The sequence below is a fragment of the Trichinella spiralis genome (genome assembly GCF_000181795.1).
Source record: "Trichinella spiralis strain ISS 195 chromosome Unknown Scfld9, whole genome shotgun sequence".
Lineage (NCBI taxonomy): Eukaryota > Metazoa > Nematoda > Enoplea > Trichinellida > Trichinellidae > Trichinella > Trichinella spiralis.
The window spans coordinates 6,424,231-6,436,449 of NW_003526948.1; the positions used below are offsets into that span (position 1 = coordinate 6,424,231).

At 37.4% G+C, this 12,219-nt stretch overlaps 7 protein-coding genes across 7 annotated transcripts; 6 read left to right on the top strand and 1 right to left on the bottom strand.

Moving 5' to 3' along the window:
• The first annotated feature begins 286 nt into the window (after positions 1-286).
• On the top strand, positions 287-986 carry Tsp_10170 (conserved hypothetical protein). The gene is made up of 3 exons (XM_003372361.1): positions 287-318; positions 664-824; positions 865-986. The coding sequence occupies exons 1-3, from the start codon at positions 287-289 to the stop codon at positions 984-986; spliced, it is 315 nt and encodes a 104-aa protein (XP_003372409.1).
• A 4,119-nt stretch (positions 987-5,105) lies between these two features.
• On the top strand, positions 5,106-5,603 carry Tsp_10171 (hypothetical protein). Its single transcript, XM_003372362.1, has 3 exons — positions 5,106-5,144; positions 5,201-5,356; positions 5,415-5,603. The coding sequence occupies exons 1-3, from the start codon at positions 5,106-5,108 to the stop codon at positions 5,601-5,603; spliced, it is 384 nt and encodes a 127-aa protein (XP_003372410.1).
• A 145-nt stretch (positions 5,604-5,748) lies between these two features.
• Positions 5,749-6,051, top strand: Tsp_10172 (hypothetical protein). The gene has a single exon (XM_003372363.1). It carries the CDS (start codon positions 5,749-5,751, stop codon positions 6,049-6,051), a length of 303 nt encoding a protein of 100 aa, XP_003372411.1.
• A 1-nt stretch (position 6,052) lies between these two features.
• Positions 6,053-6,495, top strand: Tsp_10173 (hypothetical protein). Its single transcript, XM_003372364.1, has 2 exons — positions 6,053-6,122; positions 6,170-6,495. The coding sequence occupies exons 1-2, from the start codon at positions 6,053-6,055 to the stop codon at positions 6,493-6,495; spliced, it is 396 nt and encodes a 131-aa protein (XP_003372412.1).
• A 10-nt stretch (positions 6,496-6,505) lies between these two features.
• On the top strand, positions 6,506-7,462 carry Tsp_10174 (hypothetical protein). The gene is made up of 4 exons (XM_003372365.1): positions 6,506-6,662; positions 6,688-7,019; positions 7,171-7,342; positions 7,374-7,462. Exons 1-4 carry the CDS (start codon positions 6,506-6,508, stop codon positions 7,460-7,462), a joined length of 750 nt encoding a protein of 249 aa, XP_003372413.1.
• Positions 7,463-7,601: 139 nt separating this feature from the next.
• Positions 7,602-9,500, top strand: Tsp_10175 (hypothetical protein). Its single transcript, XM_003372366.1, has 3 exons — positions 7,602-7,675; positions 7,925-8,093; positions 9,369-9,500. Exons 1-3 carry the CDS (start codon positions 7,602-7,604, stop codon positions 9,498-9,500), a joined length of 375 nt encoding a protein of 124 aa, XP_003372414.1.
• Positions 9,501-11,790: 2,290 nt separating this feature from the next.
• Positions 11,791-11,871, bottom strand: Tsp_10176a (hypothetical protein; the record flags this gene model as incomplete). The annotated part of the gene is made up of 1 exon (XM_003372367.1): positions 11,791-11,871. A coding segment is annotated over one exon (81 nt), but the record flags the coding sequence as incomplete, so codon positions are not given.
• Positions 11,872-12,219: the final 348 nt, after the last annotated feature.

The window sequence follows — 12,219 nt, forward strand, 5'->3', positions numbered from 1 at the left end:
GATAAATTTCAGACAATTCATTTTATTCAATGATTTCATGTGTATTTAGAATTTATTCCTCCCGGGAACAGTTGCATTAAAGTCCGTCTCCAGCAAGAGCACTGAAGCATTCCACAAAATAAATCTACATTCATGTTTGCACATTTTAATAATAATGATGATAATGAGCATTCCACGACACGAACTGATTATTTAGCAAACGCAGGAGACACTTAGAATGCATACCTTTCAGACACTCAAGTATTAAAGAACATTAATAACAATTCTGGCATGAATTTATTAACAAATGCATTGTATTATTGCAAATAAAATGATATTGTAATTAAAAGTGAAAGAATTTACCATTTCAATAGCACTGCGATCAATTCTGAAGCAACAAGTTGGAAAACAGTTGGAATTGTATAGAAAGGAAGGAAGCCTGCATTTTCAAAAAACAGAATATATTGCACAAAAGTGCCCACTTTCAGAGAATACCATGTTTTAATGTGGAAAATGTTTAACTTACATAACATCACCCATCATAGTTAAAATTCAAAAAATATCAAAACCTAGAAATGTGCCAAAGCTATAGGCCATTTATTCTGAAACTGCTTGGTAATCATTGCTTAAATGTTGTACGGTATGCTAAGATAAAATAAATTTAATGAAGTAAAAAATTTGAAGTGAGACGATGCAGAAGAAGCATCAGTTATGTTTGAAACCGGAGGAAGAACTCCGCGAGTTACGTAATCATTACAAAAACCGTGATGAAGACTCAGTAACTCACCTTAGGAAAGAAGCTAAGCTGGGGAGTTCAATGAGGCTGCACAGAAAAATTGGTACCGGTAATATGGATAAAATGTTGGACAAAATGTTGGATTATAGATTGGGCAGTGCCAGGAATTATTCAGAAAGTTTCTCATAGATTCCATGGTACATTCAACTTGAACTATATCGTTCACACTCCATTTGTGATTAACAGGATGTTTGATGTGAATCATATATGAACAGAACGGAAGCCATGGAATGAAAGATCACTTAGTTTAAAATTGAAGATGGTATTAAAGAGAAGAGCTGACCGCGCTTCTTGACTGCTGCTCTACACACTGAAAAACTAAATAATCATGAGGATTACATTCTTCAAATTTGTTCAGGGTCAGGTAGAAAAAATTTGAATATGACATCGTCGTAGGTGAAATCACTGCGCAATTCGAATTAATAGCGGAATAACATCATCACAATCAAAAGGTTTACCAGTTATAAAAGTTATTAGATTTATATTCAACCTTTATGTAATAGTATACAATGTAGATCAATATATTTTCGACTGTTGATTTGAAGACTTGTTGTTCTTCATAAAATGAAATGAAAGAAAAAGGACATATCGTAAAAGGAAGAAAATTAGATAACTAAAACAAAAAAAATATTGTATCACGCAACGCATTTTGAATGGATACTTTACTCAAATGTGAAAAAGGTTACGTATACAGAAAATCATGCATGCTGGTTCCATTTCGAGAAAGTTGCAGATGGGCAACTTTCCTATGAATAAAGATAGACAAGGCGCCAAGTTTACTGCCCATTTATTCCAAATCTAATGGGCAGTTGCTGAAGAAACAATAAATAACACCATCATTTATCAATGTGAACATCATCTGAACAACTGAAAGAAAGTTATTGGCCTTTCGCCGAAAAACACCAAAGACTGTAAAAGCCCAAGACGTTTACAAAAAGGTCGATAAAACGATTTCCTTTCAAAATGAGATGAAATGATCGGGAAAATTATAAAACAACAAGGATCTTTGTCTAACTATTCCTTGTTTCGTAGTCGTCGAGATATTGCCTTAAATTGGAATGGAATAAATTGTTCGAAGTAATGAAATATTAGTAATGGAATATTATTGTGAAAGAAAAGAAGGGAAATGAAATATACAGAATAAATAAATATGCTAGAAAAGCCGTATTGTGAATATTTGTTACAAAACGCTTAAATGTTAGAGTGAAAATTATCATATCCAAATAAAATTTGTTCCTGACTTTTCTTTATCGTTTACAGTATCCGTAAACCTTTTACTTTATCAAATCAATTTGTATTTTATCAAATATCTCATAAAATCATCGAATGCAAATTATTGAACATGTGTGTACCTTTATTCTGCGCCTTAACGTTGCTTATTATCATAAAAGCAATTAATTACTCGCTCAAGTTTTCTGAGAAAATGCCATTAGGTGTTCTGAACTTATTAGTATATATCTGAAAAGATAGGAAGAAATGTCATCCATGAAGACATTCAACTATGACCTGTTGTTAATTTATTTGTTTTGCATTTCCAGTTAAATTTTGCGCAAAATGCTGCATTTGCAGTTCATTTTCATAAACGGAGATCAGAGAATGTTGCAAAACAAAAATACACTCAAAGAACCATAAGTTTAATATCATTGAAAAGCTAATTGAATAATGAAAATGAAGCGACAGTTTATTAACAAATAAAAGATATGCAAAGCATACAATAGGACAATCAGGTATTCATCAATGTGAAAGTGAAATAACGTTGGAAATTGATATCAATGGTGCATTACAAAGAGATAAATTAATATAAAGTTGGTATGTCGGATGTTCTATGTCCATTTTCTGCGGACGTGAAGCAACTTCCATCAACGTAATTGAAATGGCCTAAAATGAAGGAAAATTCAATCGCCGAAATGCAAAAAATGTCGTGCGAGGCATCAAATTTTGAATGATTCCTTTACTAAAATAGCAAAGCTGCTCCATTTGGGGAAAATCACTAATCCTGGTTGCGTTTAAAAAAAGTTTCAGATTAACAATTCCACTGTGTATTAATTTAGGCAATGCGCCAACTTTAGAAGCCAATTATTCCACACGGTCGAGGTTGTTTTCCATGAAACTTTGCAAAACAATTTCATCTATCCATATGTATCGATGTTGTAAGGAAAATTCAAATATTGCGAAAAACGTTTTTCAGCCCCCGAATCAGCAAAGCCTATTTAGTCCATGAAATTCTGATTTCTATACGAAAATCTTTCAAACAAACTGATATAGATGAATCAAAAAAATGCGAAATTTATTACTACTTTTGCACACAATTCTTAGTTGCATAATTTTCGAGATTTTGCTGTAAATAACCTACCAAATTTCGATGTTAATGGTAATGACCAAAAAAATAAAATGTATGCGCTTGACAGTCACGCATAGAAGTGGCTTTGATTAAAATTTACTTCATTGCCGTCAATGGCTTCCACAATAAGGATGCTCATGGTAGTAAACAATGTATGGGGAACCTGTAATTGAACTTTAATTGTAAAAGAAAAACATGGAATTTGTAATTGATTGCTATGTATATAATACAATGTGCAAGAAGTTCAGATGCTTTATTTGAGCTACTGCATTCAATGATTACTGGGAATGAAAGAAAAAGAAATAAAATATACGGAATAAATGATTATGTAAGAAAACCGGTTTTGTGAAGTTTTATCCGTAAAAGAAAAAGAATTGATCGAATAAAGCGTCTTATTCAAATAAAATTTGTTCCTGACTTTTCTTTATCGCTTACAGTATTTTAAACTTTAAAATATTTTAAACGTAAAAGATTACGATTAACTACGAATTAAAACTACGATTAGATTAACTACGATTTAAAATTAGCGTACAATGAAATTTATGATTTTTTTATTCAACATTTATTGCAACATAATATTTCTATCATTTTATAAAATGAGATTTCAACTAAGTTCCTACGCAACGCAACGAAGTGTTCATCAGTATGGATAGGTGGTTATATAAAAATGATTATGTATGCAGGCAGTGAAGCTGATCTGTAGGTAGCTGTGGATCAGCAAAACTGAAATCCATTAATTTGCAACTAACATATAGTCTGCAGCGATACATGCAAAGAACATTAGTACAATTGTACAAATGACTTACCTTTTAAGTATCAATGATATTGAAGAAGAAACTTTATCACACTTCTTGATCGATGTCCACAGAGATTACTATGAAGAATATGAATAACAAGGAGATGACATTTTGAAAAGGAGGTCAAGTTCAAGGAAATAGAATAATATAACTTTGACTTTGGTGGTGTAAATTCATTTTTGTTGAGATATAGCGCAATGGTATAGAAACAGTATGGTAATCATAACTTACTGCTAAAAATTATTACTATTTCATTGAAATTCAATATAGCATAGCATGTAGAATGTGGAACAATTTCCTTTTCAGTCATGAATGCTTAATAGAAAGTCCTTGATTTTCGTTAAACTAAATACCTTCCATTTCTGTTGTATTATGACTAAAATGAATGCTTATGCACGCCTGGTTATGGATTTGTTAGTGATTTTGTTTCAAACTTTGTTTTTATTTTGTTGTCTTTTGTTGAACTGTACTTGCTTACCTGAATATCAGTGGCAGCTGAACGCGGAATATGCTATTGATCTGAAATGCTGGCCGACGATGCTGTCTATCCGATCAGCCCATAGCAGTCCAACAACGAAAACTGTACCTGGTGTGAGACTGTGTCAAAGGCGCTGGAGATGTCAAGCCAACTGATGGCAGTCAGTGCGTCTTGCCTCTTGAATTGCAACCTCCTTGACAAAATTGTGCTCAGATGTACCATCAGCTGGCTGTAAGCCTTTCTGCGCTTCCAAGGAAACACGGATTCCCCTTCAATAAGCCACCAGTAGGTGAGGCGCTCCTTATCCCCGTCCTTGTCAAAGAGCTTGCAAATTGTTTCCATTGCATGGGCACCCAGTTCATCAAGCAAACACGATAGAACCTGGTGAGGATCATCGCGCTGAGATCAGCAGTACGCACCATACGAATGTTAATCTTGTCCGCACCAGGCGCGCAGCATGCTTTCTGCATCTTTTCCCAGACCTCTGACGCACTCAACTCCGCAATTAGCATCGAGTGGTCAGTGGGTGGCGGAGGTAAGATGTCAACTACCTCAGGCGCAAGCGAGGTGACCGTCGTCTGAGATTGAAATAGTGGTCAGCCACTTGCGCCACTGTAAACGAAGGGAAGATTTTCAGCAGCCAGAGGATAGCATTCACGGTACGGGCCGGTGCCGAATTGAACGCCTTTTGAACCGCTGACGCAGAATTCAGTCATGTCGGGGTATGCGTTACCGCACTGCGTTGGCGAACCTGTCCTTTGCCTTCTTTCCCCGGGCTTTTCTTTTGCAAACCACTGGTGTTCTGACAGCTCGGTTCATTGTATTCAGACACAATACTCTCTACCATTTCAACTGCTACACCGCTCCCTACACCACCAGCAAGTCGACGTCAGCTGATTGCCAGGAACCAGAATCGTTCAAGAACTTCTGCTACAACTGGGTCAACTGAGTCGCTGAGCCGTCAAGTTTGACTATGGATTATTCGTTGTCGGGAGATGCAACTGCATCGATCATGAACTTCAGGTCTGTGCGCGAAGCCGTCGACTCCCGCTCACTAAATCTCATGTCGATGCCATGCAAAAGGTGCTTCAAGAACAAGCGCGCAAACGGACCGCAATCGAACGCGTTCGTTTGCACCGGCACACCATGGCATGCATCGACCCTCCACGAGGTGCAGCCAGTGTGCTTGCCACTCAGCGCCACCAGCGATAACAAAGACGATAAAACAACAGAGTTATGCTGGTGGAGAAAACAGTAGTAGTGGACTACTTGTCCAGCCACGTCCAACACAATCTTTTGCTAGTGATTACGAACATTAACAGGAACAATACAAAACAGAATAGCATCGTGCGGAGACATGACCTGGGTGGCAAACTCAGGAGATATCTCGTGGTGCAGAGCGACGCTTACTGCAGCGCATCTTATCACGTCGACTACAGTATCGCGGTTTATTGCGCTGCAGAACGATTTGTTCGACCATCAGGTCCATAAGCGTGACTGTCCAGCACTGAGGGTCCGGGATCGAATGGTAGTCTTGCCGCCAGACACACTATTACCTGATCCAGCAGATCATCTGCGGAGCAGCTGTGTCTGCTCTAGGTGGACTATGAGCAAAGATCTCCTCAGCGACCATAGCAGCTGCGGTGCTGAGGTCACCTAGAATGGTATGTGGTCCAGTTGGCACCTTCTCTTCTTCACCTTCATCTTCATCCATTCTTTGCCTCTGCGTCAGTGACAGGTACTGCCGAACCCATTTACCAGACTTAAACTGACTATAGTCGCCTGCTGCACGTATAGCGCCGACTTATTTGCTCAAGGCCTCGATTTGAGCGGCCGTACCCGTAATTTGCATAATATTCTCGTTGGCATGCCGGCGGCGATGCAATCTGATGGTTCGTTACAACACGCCAGCATACTCGCAAAGATTGCACCGAACTCCAAGCAAATCTTCGCGCTCTCCCAACTTTCCAATTATCTCCCTCTGGCTAACGCAACTGCGAACGTGTGCTCACCACACGGAGGGGGTACCGGTGATTTTCCAGCAAGAATTCCGTACTACATTTGTGACCCCGGTATTGCCACTGAACGCTGTGGTAACCGTTGACTTTGACAAAATGTCGAGCCAACGTCTGGTGGGCAAATTGGCCTTCAGGTCACACGGCCGTGTACGGCTTCTCGCATCCCAGGGGATAGACCACCGCTTGGGCAATAGGGAAAGTTCCTCAGTTCTGTGTAGAACTTCGAGGTCAAGCAATACTTCCGTCCGTAACGGTGATTCCAGAAGCTGTTGCTTAAGAGAACCGCCAGAAGTGGATGGCGTCACTGCATACGGCGGGACGGAAGTTTGGTTCTCGCTCTGCGCTTGGAGACGGAAGGTGTGCGTGGGCTACTTGGCGAGACCGGTGTAGTTTTGTGTGGATAGTGGGAGGTGGACTTCTGATCAGGAGTGTGGTCATCACTAGGCGCCTTCTCCATCGTATCCGTGCTCTTTGGAGCTGTTCTTCTGCTTCTGGTCGCCATGTCCACGAGATGAGTGCTCATCGTGGCTACTTTTTCCTCGTGGCGACCATCTTTGACCGGCACCCCCATTCGCTTCTTCCGCCCGCGCACAACCATCCTCCTCTCCAAGTCTGATGCTCATGTACGCGTACTTTCACAAAGTGAGCGAGATCCACGCCGTCCATTCTCCATCGCAATACCAACGGGCGAGGTCACTGGGGCGCTGTCAGATTGCGAGCTGTATATATTGCTTTATGCAATGTTGAAGTGCTTCTTTTAGCTGGAGCGAGGTGTCCAACAATGGCGTCTGTGCAACGGTGCTTCGAGTGCGGCTGAACGAACCATATCATTAGAGACTGGCTCGACGACACGGTGCCCACTCAGGATTGCCGAACTCATCGACTTGCAACCGACGTGGCGCACTGGATTTTCACGTTGGTCGACGCCAGTTGGTTTGGTCTCACGTCTGAGGATACACTTCAGACGATCAGGCTAGTCGTCCAGTTGGTGCAATGCTTCGCGTTGTGAAAAGGTTTGATCACGCTGATCCAAAATTGCATCATGGTCAGTAGTGAAGAGAGATGCCGCATGCAGGGCGTCAACGTGGCCCTGATCCATCTGAACAAGATCTATCTGCGGTGCCGCATCGGCAAATCCCTATAGCCCTACCAGACAGTAATCTTCAAAGGCAAGCAGTCCTGCCTGACCCGCATGAGATTCTCATTGAACGTGGCACCATTGCTCATGAAAGCCATGCTGAACTGCTGGCTCTCCCAGATGCAGAGGTCAGAAAAAGAACTTCAGATTACAACGATGGCATCCTGGTCAACATAAGCGTCGTCAGCGTTGACCGCGTGAAGCGGCATGCAGCGCACTCTGGGCTGATATGAAAAACCCACGAGCGTGCCTCTGACAGAGAACGCCTCTTTGAACTGAAGGTCTGGGGAGCAAGAGAAGGCGATGTGCAGACGAGACAACGATGGAGTGGGAGTGCCAGACAAGCTGACCCGCCACTCTGTGTTTTCATAATGCAGGAAGCTCGTCAGACACTTCCTGGTATACGGTGCTGAGAGTAGCAGCGGCTTACATCAAACAAAAGCTAACGACGCTAAAACGAACTGGGACGAATTGATGGAAGGAGGCGAACTGAGAGCATTGATCGAGGAGACCGCCCTTGCGGTGAAAAAGCACGATCCGGCCCGTGTAAGATGGGATGTTTCAGCGGAAGAAGACAAAGTTTTCGTGGACGCCAGCTCAGAGTGCTGCTAACACGAAAACTTTTCTCAACTGATTCAAGATGCATGATATTCAGTAAATGCTATACTTTTATAGTTAAAGGAAAGTAATTGTCCAAACTGTACAATTTTGTGTAATATTTCTCACTTTTGACCAGTCCATTTTCCTTTGTTTTCTGACCATTCTGATATTGGGAATAAATTGCTGCGTATCTGACTGAAACAAGAATAAAGCGTTTACTTTATTTACCTTTTTGTAATTTATCTTTTCCTGGTGATCCATTGTTACCAATTCCCAACAATGCAGCTATCACTTATGCGTCAATACTTGATTTTCTACAGTATGCTTTGAAACTGCATGTTTCATGTAGAAAAGTATTAAATCCTATAAAGAAATGTTCATTTTCATTTTTACTGATAGAAAAGATGTGGCGATTTGAATTCAGTTATTTGGACAATGATTGTATTCTGTCATTCAAATGGAGCAATAGATTCAGCATTTAACGGTGGAAATAAATTTTAAATGCTATAAAAAATAAATGTATTAACAATTTATACCAAAAAAATTCTCCCAAGAGTAGTGCTTTCATGAATCTTTGGAGATATCCACTTATATATTCAGTTAAACAAACGACTTGCATTCAAGAAAATGGCTAGAAACTCTTTTATAATTTCGTCGTAATTGCAAACAGTTTTGTACAACTTGAACAAACATTAATTTTCAATAATACGCAATCGTGGCTTTGCTGAGAAATCTGCGAATACGAGTAGTTAAGATGGTTAGCATTTATAGTAAAAATGTACATAAACATGAATGACATATAAAAGTGACATTGTATCCATATTAATTCTAAGGATAATAATAAAAAACATAACATTTGAAAATATATTGGCAAGGTAAACAGCACATTCAGAACATATGAATAATTTAACAGTTTGACACAGAATACAAAGGTTACATAAATGATTGAAAATGAAAACTGTTTTAATGTGAAATCAATTTATCGAAACAATTCTCAGAACTATCCTGTCCATTAGTGATGTTGCTCTCATTTCTCACATCATCCCTATTGCATACTTTTGACGGATTTCAACGTATTCACCTATTGGAATGTATTATGTCATGAATCGCCTTGGATTTTAGCATCTGATTTATAAGGATAGAAATAAAAAAACAAAAACTAGAAATATTTGCAAAATAACATCAAAATTAAAAATTAAGTAAAACAAAATTAAATTTCAGCACATTGTGTTTCATATGATCAGAATTTTACAGATGCATGCTAATTTTCTGCACTTAATTATGATCACATTTATCAAAAACAAACATGTATTTTCCAATGAAGCACTAATTGAAAAGGATTTGCTAATTTAATTATTTTCATGCTACATTTAATAAATTTAATTTTTATCAATATCACCTCTATCAAAAGTTCAATGCTAGAACTTAACATTTCAAAAGCGTGCTTTAATTTAACGACTATATTAAAAAAATTTTAATTCAATACGTAAAATTTTATAATGCATACACTTTGAATGCAAACAAAAAGAGAATGTGACATTAGCAAATATTAGTTTCAAGTTTCACTCCAGAATCCATCAAAGGGTTAAAAGCGGACTTCAGTAGTAGTTTCGTATTGCGATAATAAACTGAGAGACCGGATATTGTTAGTCACTTTAGTTAAACAAACAAGCACATTGCTACTGGTAACAAAACGCTTCTGGAAAATTCAATTTGCATATTCGCAAAAGTAATGTGATTCTCCCTAAATTACCTACACTAACACTCAACTGTTTTTCTTGGCTCATCTCGACAGTATTACTAAAAATATTAAAAATTATCAGTAATGTAAAATATCAAAACATATCAAATAAATCTCATTCATAATAAACTACCCTAATTACTGAACATCAAAAGCAACTGCCAACAAACTGCCCTCTAAAAAATTGTTCAAATTAAAGACTTTCAAAACATATCAGGTGGATAACTGAATATTGTTCATTAATTGAAAAGGAGCATAAGTTTTTGTTGCCTTCCCGCGATGAATAATTAGCTGAAATAACTTTATCTGACGGCATTGTAAAATTCATTTGTAGTCAATGTTATCAAGTTAACAAAAAATGCTGATATACATAGACGTCAGACGAACAACCTTCACGTAAAGTATCTCGACAATGAATATCTGGACAAACTAAAATTTCAATTGCTGCTAATCGTAAACATTGACACATTTTGCACATATCTCATTTATAATAAAATACTTTGACTATTCTATGTCTATAAAATTTTCCTAATAAAGTGCTTGTCATCTTAGATGTGAAATTTCAGAAATTACATTACAGTAAAAGATATGAAATAAGTAAAGAAAAGTGAGACTTAACTAAATTAGCGTCTCCTTTTGGTTGAGATCTATCCTTCTTTACATGCAATTCCAAACCACGACAAATAATTTCTAGAAATTATAATAAAATGAACAAAAAATCATATATAATTTAAGGGCCTACGACTGTCCTTCCATTGAGAACGCAACGCCATTCACTCTCAGCATACCGTTAGCCAAAAATTATTTCTACGAATGACGCAAAAGCGATTGCATAGCACTTAAATAGAGTTTTCCATGAAATTAATTGGTGAACAAGTACTACTTCCATTGTTCACTCCACTGGGCCGACATAATTTTGGTGTATGTTAACAGAAAGGCAAACAAATGGCGAGATCTCACAAATACATTTCGATGTCAGAGAAACAAACTTCATTTCAATTTGCCTTCGGATAACATAATTCAAGTTGATGAAACAATCAAATATTTCTATTAACCATTATAATCAGCAAATCATGTATCTTAAAAGTTCAAAACTGTCATATAACGTGCAAAATTGAAAATCACTGAAAAGATAGTCATAAATTATCAATGTTTACGCAAAGTATCAAAGCATTCGCATTATTTATCATTTCGTATTTTAAAGTCTGATGAAAGAAAATCTACTATTTAGTTATAATACAAGCCAAGTGCACTTTAAACTGCCTAAATATGAAAATCTAAACCCTTGTGAAAAATTATTCAGAAATAAGAAATTACTTTTTAATGCTTCGTACTTCAGATTCAAAAATGACTTTTTCAAAAAAGGAATACATTCCACAGAAAATGTACAATAAAACAATTAATTCTAATTTAATGCAGGAATTCAGAGTGCTGCCGTGTACCTTTCCATGCCGTAAGACGTAGCCACATGCATGATGAGAAATCAATGGAATATTTTAAACAAAATACATTACCATTTTGCTTGTTCAGAATTTGTCAATCACGTCACTAGTGGTGCTTGAATTCAGCTTCAATCTGCTGCATATGGAAAATGCGAAAGACTCATTCTTCCGCTTATCGCATAATTGGGCTGATCTATCTAATTACTAACCTCTGCTATCCTAGAAGCGGAATTAATGAACGTTTGACAACTATTCAATAGCTCAACACGATAAAATATTAACAGAAAGGAAATTTGCTTGTCCCAAAAAGCAGACAAAAGGCAGTTGTTAATAACCATCAGAAATTAAGCGAGAAAATTTTTAACACCACCTAAACACAAATTCCATCATCTTACCGAAAAGCAGTTCAAAATATTTAACTGTTCATCTGTTTATGCACGTCGATTGAATAATAGAGTTTTCACAGAATGATAGTAAAGCGTAACATCATTCGTTGTGCCATGATTTTGAAATTATGTAAATTTTTATCAAACAAATACTTCTGAAGTGTTGATAATTAAATTAAAAACGTAATACAATAATTCAATTTTTATATTGAATTCCGTTGATGAGAAATAAAATTATATTTTGACAAATGAAGATTCACATGCGAATTCAAGAACGTTTGGATAAACGTGTGTGTTCGTCAGGTTGAATTTTATGCAGAAAAGAGAATTGTCAGCAGCAGCTGAATTTCAAAAATAAATTATCAAAGCAGAGCTAGCAAGGAAATGATTAAGCTGTATAACATTTTTTTTTGATTTCCTGCCTTTTGAACGACTGGATTTTCATTTTTAACCGTACCACAAAACTGTTGATTTCAAGGCAAAAAGGATAATAGCAGTGCTTA